The 12,686-nt window shown below is 38.2% G+C and overlaps 1 protein-coding gene across 3 annotated transcripts in view; it reads left to right on the top strand.

Annotated features, from left to right (window-relative positions):
- The window catches only part of LOC122796444 (beta-galactosidase-like), a 1,102,950-nt gene that overhangs the window by 873,791 nt on the left and 216,473 nt on the right, over positions 1 to 12,686 (top strand). For all 3 annotated transcript variants that reach the window (XM_044064918.1, XM_044064917.1, XM_044064919.1), the window contains exon 11: positions 6,959 to 7,048. In XM_044064918.1, coding sequence (XP_043920853.1) covers positions 6,959 to 7,048 — 90 coding nt within the window. The remainder of the gene's footprint in view (positions 1 to 6,958; positions 7,049 to 12,686) is intronic.

The raw sequence follows: 12,686 nt of genomic DNA, 5'->3' as shown, positions 1-12,686 counted from the left end.
AAGAAATGCAAGTCTGTATTATTAATTGGCCCTAAGACTGTCTATTTTACTGCTGTATTCATTGTTATTGCTTTGTATGTTTTCATTAATTTGTTTACAGCTTTTGAAACAAGGTTGTAGCTGAATAAGGGCCCTTGCAGTTTAGTCCAGCTAACTTACATGAAAACATTTTTTCCTTTGGATTCATACATTGGCTTAACTGTGTTTTTTTCCTTGAGCTGATTACAAACCTATTCTTATCCTGCAGAAGAGTGGCTGTCCTTCCAGATGTGATTACAGACTTGTGCATTGTTTCCAAGTAAAGCATGGCACGCAGGCTCAGTAAGCATTAAGTTCCTGATGCCCACTAAAAGAAGGTCACATTAACTTCTGTCTGGGTTGGTCTCATTTCTAGTCTCATTAACATACCTTGTGCAGGTGTAGAACAATGTATTTGTAGTCCTTGGCTTCCACTTCATTGTCTTTGATGGAACATTTACAAACTGAGTGCATACAAGAGAAATCCATAAAAATGTTTATCACTATTATTGAAATTGTAGCTTGACACGTCTACAGACAGCATTTGCTGTGGGAAGGCTTTGCCCCCACATTTCCCACACAGGTACCTGTATCCTGCACACCCACTGCTATTGTAGTGACCACCCTTAATATTCACAATCACAATTTTCCATCAACTACAAAGGTAGGCTGTTTGACTACCCAAGGGGCTGAACATATTAAAAGAAAAATGCTCATTTGTTTTGCAGACTGTCTCTTTTATTACAGTGTATATGTACACTGACATCTTTTCCTCTGCTCTTTCCCTCACTACTGCCCAGGACTACTCACACATGCCTTGCTTCAAAACACCCCCTTCTCTATCCTTAAAAAAGAAAAAGGTAAAACAAATGCCTCTACCTCTCCCACTGTCTCTAGTCTATATATTTTTCCAATACTCCATTTCTCTACATCTTTCTACCTCTTACACTTTCCAGCAAAACTTGCCCTTTGACTCCTTACTGATTGTCTTCCTCACTTTCTCCTCCTTTGGCTCTTCCTGCTCCGTTCACCCTGCGGGCTCACTCCGCTCCCCTACCCTACCCCCAAATCTCACCCACCCCCAGCACTTCTACATTTATTCCCCACATACTCCTCCCCCATATCAATTAACCAATCATAGGCCTCTTCTCATTACCCCTCCCTCCTATACTCAATTAACCAATCTTAGTCCTTCTCACATTTCCCCACCCACACTTACTCCTCCCAGTCCACTTTTCCTATACTCTCTACACTTTCTATTCCCCTCCCCTGTCTTACAAATTCATATCTCCCCCTCTACTTCTCTACCTATTTCTCCTCTATTAAAAAATTAACTTCCTTATCCCACCCACTCTAAGCATGCCCTCCCAATTCCCCCATAATCTCCAGCTCCCCAGCTCACTTCTCTTCTTACTAATTTCTCTCTACCATGCTACTTCTTACTCTTCTAAATCTCCCCCATAACCTGCCTTCTACTCAAACTATTGCTTACACTCACCTACATCCTCTTCCAATCTCTCACTTCCACTCCATATCCTCCTCCCTTATTCAACCCAACTCTCTGCACCTTTTCCATCCTAAGCTGTTCTCCACCTCAAAAAAGACTTTCTCATTTAAACTTCTCCTAACCCCAAACAACTTCCTCCTATACAAACCTAAAAGGCTTAAACTTATCACCTGTAATGTCCTAGCCTTACCTGGAGACATACATCCTAACCCTGGCCCCTGCCTCACTAGAAACAACTCCTCCCCTCCACCCCCTTCTTCCCCTACTACAAATAATCCTTTCCCCCCCTCCCCATCTTTTCCTGCCTCCTCTCTTAAGGTTTTCACCATTAATGCCCAGAGCCTTAACAACAAAACTCACTATTTACAAGCTTGGATTAATCACAACCAACCTGACATCTTAGCCATCTCTGAAACCTGGCTCAAACCCCACATTACTGACTCTGAAATCTTACCTCCAGGTTTCCATATCCTCAGAAGTGACCGAATAAATAAAAAAGGAGGTGGCTCTGCACTAATCTACTCTAACCTTCTCTCTCTCATCCCTCTTCAAATCCCAACCCCTCAATTCAAAAATTCTGAAATAACAGCAGGTGTCCTCCGCTTAAACAAACACAAAAATATCTGCATAATTTCCTTATATATCTCCCCAGGCAATAACATCTCCACCCTTGAGAACATTCTTCACTGGGCCTCAACTGCAATAAAATATGAAACCTATATTCTGGGCGATGTCAATATTGACTGAATAAAATCAATACACCTTCACCCAAGTAATCCACTCTACAACTCGTCCTAACAAAAACCACCCCCCTGGGTCCATCATAGATTGGATTCTTGTCTCCCATCCAAATAAAATCATTTTCTCTGGCACTATCCCTGACACCTTCAGCGACCATCTCCCTGCCTTCATTCATCGTTCAACTAACTCAACCCAATACCAACATCAATACATTCAAACTTGTAACCTTAGCAACTTCAACCCCTCAATCTTCACAAACACTTTTAAACAAATTAACTGGCAAACGCTCAACACTCTCCCCCTTGACAACGCTGTACAGCACTTTAACTCTATCTTCCTAGATACTCTTAACTCCCTAGCTCCTCTAAGAAACAAACAAATCAAAGCCAATTCTGCTCCTTGGCTGACCAAAGAGACTAAACAAATCATGCACCACAGAGACAAATCCTGGAAGCTTTATCAGAAAAACAAACTGTCTTCCACCTTCCTCCAATACTCCCAACTTCGCAACCAAGTAAAGAAATTAATCATACTGGACAAAAAAAAAACTACTATAGTAAACTCCAGTCCAACAATAATATCAACCCAAAACAATTCTGGAAATCTGTTAACTCCCTTCTTCACCCTGGGACGAAGAATAATCCCTGCCCTGACCCTAGTTTAACTGACAAGGAGCTTAGCTTTCACTTCAACACTTTCTTTACAGAATCCATAGCTAAGTTAACCAAAACATTCCCAAACAATAATCCACCCAACTCCCTCTACTCAACTGCTAACAGCCCTAACAACTGTCCTATTAACTTCCAATTCAAACCAGTGTCCACCATTTTTATAAAAAAGCTACTATCCAAACTAAAGCCATGCTCTAATGCCCCTGACAACATACCTTCCTCCTTCCTCAAATGCGCAGCCGAAGGTATTGCCCTCCCAATTAGCATTCTGATTAACAGATCCTTGAGAGAGTCTTACGTTCCCAAACTTTGGTGCTCTGCCTACACTCTACCTCTTCACAAAGGAGGCAAAATCACCACTATTTCTAACTTCCGTCCCATTGCCATTCTCTCCCCAATATCTAAAATTCTAGAAAAATGTGTCCACCACCAACTATTGCCCTACTTAACTCAGAATCATCTACTGACTCCCACCCAGCACGGCTTCCGTCCTGGTCACAGCACCATAACTGCCTTACTATCCTTCCCAGAAACAGTCAATCAAGCCCGAGATGCCAGACTTCTTGTATCCACAGTACTTCTAGATCAGTCGAAAGCCTTTGACACGATTTCTCATACACACCTTCTCTCTCATCTCGCCAACCTTAATCTCTGCCCTAATGTTCTATCCTGGTTCTCCAGTTACCTATCTGACAGATCTCAAGCTGTCAGATGGAAGAACTTTACCTCTTCCTTCTTGCGTACACCTACCGGCGTTCCTCAGGGGTCCATCGTCGGACTCATGCGTTTATCTTTATAAGTAACCTTCCATCCCCAACACCACAGTCATCCAATATGCCGATGACTCTACCCTAGTTTGTACCGCCTCTAACATTCCCGAACTACTGACCAAAACACGAATAGCTTTCTCCACTACAGAGAACTAGATGTACCAAAACCATCTCTCTCTCTCTCAACTCCAATAAATCTAAAATACTCATTTTCCTCCCCAACAAGTTGTCCTCCTGTGACAAAAACTCTTTCAAGGACCCAAGCCAAACCAACACTGCTATTGAAGTGGTCCCTTCTGCAAAACTCCTAGGCATCACCATAGATGAACACCTTAAATTCGATCTCCACATACACCAAAACATAAAGAAAACCCACCAAAAGTTAGGTATGCTCTATAGGAATAATCAATTTCTTTCAAACTCCTCTAGGCTGACCCTAGCAATAACCTACCTCCTACCCTCTCTACTATATGGAGCCCCCCCTTCTAACTAATCTGTCTGCTTCCAACTCCTCAAAACTTGAAGTTTGCTATAACAAGATCTCTAAATTTGCCACTAAATCTAAAACCTCTACACACCACTGCCTTACCCTACAATCTCTAAACTGGTTAGAATTCCCTAACCATCTAGACTATCTCCAACTAACCACCGCTCACAAATTAATATTCTACCCAGACAAATGCCCAGCCTTAAACAACATCCTTCCCCCATGCATCCCAAACAGATCTCTGCGATCTGAACACCAAAACCTAATCTCCATCCACAAACCTAAACGTCCTGCTGGACAGCTTCTACTCTCCTCCCTAGGTAAAAAATGGAACTCCCACCCACCATCTCTTAGGACTATACTTAACACTGACTCTTTCAAGACCCGACTTTACTTATACCTATCATCCAAATGGAAATGTCCTTGCTTTCACCCTGTATAAACTCTAGGGATTTCCCTCTCTAAGCTTTCAATACTCCTGTTGACTCACACTTGACTCTAAATATATAAATTCTGTATTGCCATTGAAAGAACCAAAAAAAAAAACTTTTTTCTTTTGCCATATTGCGCTGTCTACGATGTACATTATGCATGTGATTTTCCCTGTCTGTAAAAATGTGTCTCTTGTATTTTACCTTTTACATTGTGTAACCTATTGTATTGACAACTGCTTGTGGAGCTTTTCTCCCCGGGCCTCCACTGAAAATGGGCACTTCTTGGCCCAGTGGACTTCCCCGGTAATCAAACTGAAAATAAATAAATAAAATAAATAAAACAAGTCTCATTTTATACTTTGTCACTTCAAGATTTTGTTGTCCAGTGATTGAAAACAACATCGATGTGTTGCTTCTGTTAGACAGTGAAACATTCAGCCACCACAGTTTTGGAGGTACAAAGCCCTAACTGCAACCCAGATAAAAGTTGGATGAGCAAGCAAGGTATTGAAGAACCTGACAGGGAAGGTAGAAGTGAATGGCTGATATCAGCTCATCCATCCTTGTGAATGGAAGGCAGTCTGTTCTACTGTTATACTGACTTCTGCAGAAAAACAGGAATATAACAAACAGTTTATGGGCCAGAGAGGTGTGCTTCACTCTGCTTCAGCAGGTGAGGGGGCGGGGGTGTTTGGGAGCATGCATAGCACAGAGGGGGTGAAGGTGTAGCAGTCCTTGAATATATGAGACTGCTGGGGTTGAGAACTTGGGTCATGACAGGGAAACACTGAGAGGAACAAACTGATGTAGACAGGTAGGAGTGATAGGTGTGGCAGGCAGTGAAGATTAACAGTATACAGAAAATTCTCTTGTCTAATGCATCTTCAAACTATCCTAATTGAAACAGCCAGATATTTAGAATTCATGTAAGAAGATGGTGCGTGTTCATCAGAATTTCTGTTCAGGCCTTCACTTGTAATCGTTTGCTCATGTTTTCCTTCCCCTTGCTAAGAGACATTAATTCAGAATGTGACATTTCCTTTCTGCATGTACTTGTCAAAAATTATTTTCAAGTTTTTATTTAGATGAGAGAGTAATGCAGATTCTACATAAAATAAATATCATAATGTTTTATTTATTTGTTTATTAATATTTGTTTAACAGGATATGACTATGTCAGCAAATAACATGTTTTTAGTGGAGACCTGAGGAGAAAAGCTCAATACACCAATATGTAAAAAGACAAAGTACAAAAAAAAAAAAAGAAATAGTTACAATAATCTTCCTAGCCGGGTAACATAATAATAGAAAGAAAGTTTGACCAACAGTCGCAAATGTAAGAGTTATTCTTGCAGATTTACAATAGATTGCATTGATAATTAGTCACAAATACGTTAGCAAAACAGACTGATGGTAGAGCAGCTACAAAAAGGTTGCATTCACATACAGGTGCGTAACAGTATCAGGGCACCGCAGGGACAGTAATGCAGTACAGAACATAAAAACTGTAACAGCAGGGAAGAGTTGTCCAGTAACAGAAATAGGAGCTGAGAGTAGGTAAGAGAAGAGCGAAGATCTAGAGGGGTTAAGGGGGGTTTGGGAAAGAGAAAGGAGGGAAAGTAGAGCAAGACAGAAAAGAGAAATGGGAAAAGGAGGAACAGAATAAAGGACAAAGGCATTTTGATTACAAGGTGTTTGTTAGTAAGAGTTAACATATAGAAAAGGAGAAGAATTTAGGAAGGCTTGCCATATGGTGAATACAGTAGTTTTTTTAAATTATAATTTGAGTGAGGAGAAAAGTTGGAGGAACGTGATTAGAAAGTAGACATTCCTCTCTAAGTATTTTTAGTTGAGACAACATTTCCACGAGACCTTCTTTTGTAGAGCCACACTTGCAGAGTTAATTTATCAGCTGACTGCTGTACTCTAAATGTTTAGTTCCTTTTGGGTTCTAGTGAGTCTATCACTTAGCTTATGTGTAAGAAATGAGCAGTAAACTGACTGATCAAAGAAGGTCTGGCCCGGTGAAGAGGTCACATTCATTTACTGTGAAGTAGAATATGTTTCATTCCCATATTTTCTGTTTTTCTGTCCCAGTACTAGTCAAAGACCATATTGTTATTTTAGTAAAGGTACAATCCCAGTACAGTAACAAGGCATATATTATATTTTCTGCACCCCAAACCTCCTAATCATTGCTGTAAGAAAGAAGGCATAAAAATCAGACCTCACTGTTAATTTCTCCCATCAGTGATTTTTCTTTGAGAAAATGAGAAGTGTTTAATGGATTATTAGATATTTTTCATTAATCTTGTCTTGTTTTGTTACAGCTCAGTGCTCTGTCTGAAATGCTTGATGTAATGTGCCCCTCTGGACCAGTGAAGAGTGTTTATCCTTTAAATTTTGTTCAGCTGAACCAGGTGATTAAAACTTCTTTAAAAGTAAATGTGTTATGAAAGCAAACAAAAATGAAAGTATGTTGCCAGCTTATTGAGATATTGAATGTAAATGTACTGAAATTCTATGTTGATTCAGATATACAACTACAGCAGTCAGCTGAAAGTGTATAATGGAGTTAGTTTTGCAGTGCATGGAACATACTGATTACCAATGAAGTAATCAAAAAGGTAAGCTTGTTATGCACATCTGTGACATCACAGAAGTGTGTAATAAGGTTTGATATGCATCCTTCAAAACAGCTATGCTCTAATCTCTTGCTGGAGCACACACAAGGTAGTTACCAAACAGTGTTGGAAAGTTGTGACAGCTATAAAAGCTGTCATGCATTCTGGGCTGCCACACACACAGACACAAAAATGTGACAGAGTGAAGTGTGTACTGGCTTTAAAAACTGTTCATTTAGCACAGTACTTTCTGGCAAGTGCCAAGTCTTTTACAGCTTTAAAGCTGTAAAACACTGTACTGTCCTACATTTTTTCTGCGTGTTTAACGTCTAGTGCATTTGAGCAACTAAAGCTCTGTGTACTACAAATAATTCTGATTGGGTTTCTCCAATCATAACTTATTAGTTATGTATTCTTAAAATGGATGTCAAGATTCTCTTGATCTTTACTCTGAAGGCAAATTTGACATTCATTTCTTGAACATATAACAGGTTCAATATACTGTCTCCCAGCTAAGGTCTTGCTTTATCAATGTATTCCAGCACTGCCCTGAATATGTACATTTGTGCACTTCACAGTGGGCTGAAATTCCAAAGGCTGAGTGGTCCCTCATCACTGTGGGGGCAGAAAAAACTGAATGGCTATTGTGTGGTATAAGTCTCTCTCTCTGTCTTGTGTCCCACACTGTAGTCTATGTGGAATGCACTGCTTCTCTTTGTTTCTTTAAATGCACATGGTAGTGTAATAACGTGTTTTGTATATTATTACAGTGTTATGTTTAAATTGTCATACTAAAAGCTAGAAGAAAAACCTAGTCAAGCTAGAGTTTTCACTGTGATACCTTAAACCTCCTGTAACAGAGACCTCTGGGATATATCCAAACAATCCCTTAAGGACATCAAGTGCTTCAGCTATATGGCTTCTGAATGTCCATGTCTTTTTTCTTTTTTTCCTTTTAAGTCTTAAGTTACAGATTCAGGCCAAAAAAGCCAAACAGACTAGCTGGACATACACATTTTGACCTTCTTATCAGCCTGTCAGCACAGCATAAGTGGGACTGTTTCACTACATTCTAGAAACACAGGGTCTTAAAACCCAGTTGATGTCCATAACCATTAATGTGTCTGCAAAATATCTTGTAGTTGTTTACTATTTGGTTTGTCTCTGTAACATTTTTACTTTGTGGTATAAGTGTCATACTACTGCGGATCTCCTTTCTTCTGTCCTAGTACATTCTTCCTTGGATGCTTTCTTTTATGACTTACACCAGTCTTACATTGTAATTTAAAATTAGCCCTTCATTCTTCTGTCTTGTTTTTTCCGCAGCACAGCTTCTTATTTATCATGCACCCAGTATATGGACCACGTAACACATTCATATGTTCTTAGTACAGTACTGATCTTTAAGGATCTTTAAAAAACTAGCCTTACATTTCTGTAGCAGTTTTTATCCCTTCTAGTTTGCATATGAATAACCCAGATGCAGGCAGAACAAGAATATGTTGGGACATTTACTTGCTCCTATACATGAGGGACATGGGTGTTAAACCAGGGGTGAATTTGTGGTCTCCCAGCCATTTGTCCAAATTACATTTGAAAAGAATAAGAGAAGTACTGTGCTTTAAGTGGAGTGGAAGACTGTTACACAGAAGACATATTATACCTGTCCCTCCTAAGTTATGTCACAGAAGAGATAGAGATCCTTTAAGCAGGAGTTCATGCTGCCACTGGACTCAAATATGTAATAGTTCTGACAGGATAGGGTCCATTAAGGCTTTAAATGCAAGGCAAAAGTCCCTTCTTAGTACCTTGTATAATACTAAGAAGGGAGACAAGGCTTTGAGATGATATGCATAGTTTTTATGATCTAGGCCATTATTTTTTTTTAATGAGGAAGTATTGCGACAAGCATCTGTATAGGTACATACTGAATAAAGCATTACATTTGGTGATTGACCTGTTAAGAGCTAAGTATAGTAAAATGATTACATCCCTAAAACTGGATGCCATACCTTTAGGCATAAGCTGGGAGATAAAAAGGACTTCCTTACAGTAGTGGATAATAGGTGATCAAAGGCCAGCTCTTGGTCATAATAGGTTCCCAGATCCCTGACTTATGGGATTGACTTTTAGGGTGTCTAGTCAACATGATAGTTACAAGTAGAGTCATGTTTGCAGAAGGTTATGATTATATATTACTTGGCATTTAGTTTTAGTCCATAGTTTTGACATGGCTTGGGAAAAGCCTGCTAGAAGGATTTTGGTGTTCTCTGGTGAGTTTATCATGGCACACAGTTAATGATTTTGTGCAGACTTGGTCAGCCATAAACTCTTAACATTTGCTTTGACCTCTGAGAAGTAATTGCAAAGAGGAGTAGCCCAAGGACTGAACCCTGTGGTATACTTCTAGTGAAAAGTTTTTTGGAAGAGATAGAGCTGCCCACCTTAAATTCCTGGGTTTTGTTTGTGAGCCACTTTCCTATCCAATGAGTTACATAGGAGTAACATTTAGCTGGGAGAGTTAATTTACAATACTTGAGTATGTGATAGTGTTGAATGTGTTGAATGTCTTTGCAAAGTCTAGATATGCAGTGTGTACTGATTTGCCCTCGTTCACTGTTTCAGTAATCTTCCCGAGGAAGTCATTGACATTAAGTAGGCAAGATCTGCTCTTTATGAATTTGAACTGGCTTGGGTTGAGAGTTTATCTGTTACCTATGCTGTTACTTATTAATTTGATAATGATCCTTTTCATAGCCTTACAGATGAAGTTAGTCATGCTTATGGGTCTATAATTACTCAAGTCCTTTGATGCCCTACCATTGTGCAAGGGTAAATGACTGTTGTTATTCTCCATTAATCTGCACCAAGCACATTTGAAGTCTAATACTGAATAACCTCTGTACTAGGTATACCATGTCATGTTTCAGGCTGACCAGTAGATAACCTGTTATGTTGTCTGACCCCATAGAAGTAGTGCTTTTGGACTTGAATAGCATCTGAAGGAATTGTTCTTGCGAGATTTGAGGAGGAGTGTAATTGCAGGTATGTGATCTGGGAATATAGGAGGAAAGAGGTGGTGAAGTTTAAATTAAATTTGTCCAGTTCTAGACTGACTGTGTCCTCTGGGTCCGAGTATGTGATATACTTTACTATTAGCTCTGCACAGTATTGGGCATTGTTTTTGAGATTTCTAACACAGTTAAAGAAGGCTTTGTGGTTCTCCTTCACTGGGTGGCTATTTTTTACCTCATGTCTGACTTTGCTTGCTTTGATTAGTGTCTGGATTTTCTTGTTATGTTAAAAGTTAAAATGCACTGTCAAGCAAGTTGCCTTTTATACAAGACTCTGTTACTGTAGTGACTGCAGACAGACTTATAGTACCTGCTGATAACATTTGTTTACCATTGTTTGCCACTTGATGGCCATTACTTGAACCTGTATTTACTTTACCACTGATGGTATTTTTATCTGTCAGAGAAACTGCTTCAGTTTGTGAACATCTGGAAGCAATTTAATATATTTTTTTACTTTGATAACAAGTTGTTTAAGTAGATTTAAGGCTTATCAATATGAACTGAGATAGTCTCCAGTTGAGTAAATATTGTACTGGTTTTATATTATTTACACTAGTGTTTTACTGAACATTTGAGTAATGTTGAATGTGGTCAGGAACTGAAGATTCTTCTAACCAGGATATATATATATATGTATATATATATGTATATGTATATATATATATATATATATATATATATGTGTGTGTGTGTGTGTGTGTGTGTGTGTGTATATATTATGCATACAGAAAGTTACTTTTGCAGTGAACAAAGCAGATATACATAATCAGATAAGTTTGGAAATGTAAACAATGGACAGATTTAACAAATGCTAAATTTATCTTTAACTCACAAAATTATTGTAGACTTTGACAAGGTAAGAAAAAAAAAGACTACTTTAAGTATGTGTGTGTATATATATATATATATATATATATATATATATATAGATATATATATATAGATAGATAGATAGATAATCTGGTCTATGTCAGATGATTGACTTTTGGAAACAAAAAAAAAAATCTCCGAGACCATAAGTTAAAGTTTCCAAAAACTTGATCATCCAAAAAAAAAAAAAACATTTTTGCAGTGGGGCAAGCTCCAGAATTGCACTATATCATATGGTCTCGACCACATGGAGTTCGAGTTTCTGAAAACTCTATCAACTGATAGAGACCTATATATATATATATATATATATATATATATATATATATATAGATAATACACACACACACACACACATATATATATATATATATATATATATATATATATATATATATATATATATACACACACACACACACATACATAGATATAGTCTCTTTATCTTACCATGAAGTTAAACACAACTGAAACCTGCCCGCAACACAATAATTACTTATTACTAGTTTTAATTTTTTCCCCCAAACCATGAATGCCCTCTTGGGATAAACATGTTGATGTGATGTGATCTTGTTTTCTAGGAAAACATTTTGCCTATAATGTACTGTGAGGGCACAGCTGATGAAATTAAAATGTCCTACTCTCTGTTTTCAGATCACAGATCCATTCACTTAGAATGGAAATTTTGAGAAATATTGTCAAGTTTTAGAATCCTCAGGAAATATGTCACTGACTTTTTGTAGTGATGCTTACATGTATGTTTCTGCATGTGTTATACCATCTATGAAATGTTCTTGCAAAAAAAATAAAAAATAACTGTGATAACTTAGCCTTTTTAAAATATGTTGGAAGTCTTAGTCTTACTTTTCCCTCCCTGAGATCAGCCAGTGTGTCGTTTTCTGGCTTGCAGAGATAATTAGTGAAGCTGCTGTAAATGATTTATTCACCTCCAGATTATAAGAGGCGTAACATGTATGCAGCTGCATAACAGGGAAAGAATGCAGCTTTGTATGATAGCACAGGGTAAGAGTTGTGAATTTTGAACATGAACAGCTTTATGATCTCAGTGGGTGTGGAATAAAGAGCTAAATACTCCTTGCTGTATGTTATGCTGTCTACTAAAATTCTTTCAGATGTGGTAAGCAAATTGATAAAACATTTAGGGAAGTAAATTCCTAATGAAAGCATCTTGAGATTTCTTTCAGCCCCAACATGGTGTGCATGAAGGAAGATGACTAGGACACAAATGCCAGAGAGTTAGAGAAACTGCCAAGTCATGTTTTTTGTTAATATTTGAAAGTACAGGGTTTGTCCTGTAGTATTTTTATGAACTCATTCCTTTTATTGCAATGGAGTCCTAAGCTATTTAACTGTCATTCTAGTTATGTAGTGAGTATTTCAGAATGCACAGCATGCAGTGCTTTTTACATTGTATCTACTGCCAGGAGACTTGAATATGAGAATCTGTAAGCATATGTATTCCATAT

The sequence above is a fragment of the Protopterus annectens genome, chromosome 3.part0, assembly GCF_019279795.1.
Source record: "Protopterus annectens isolate FY-2018-M chromosome 3.part0, PAN1.0, whole genome shotgun sequence".
Classification (NCBI taxonomy): domain Eukaryota; kingdom Metazoa; phylum Chordata; order Ceratodontiformes; family Protopteridae; genus Protopterus; species Protopterus annectens.
Note: the sequence above shows the minus strand (reverse complement) of the source record. Positions and strands in the feature narration are given on the sequence as shown.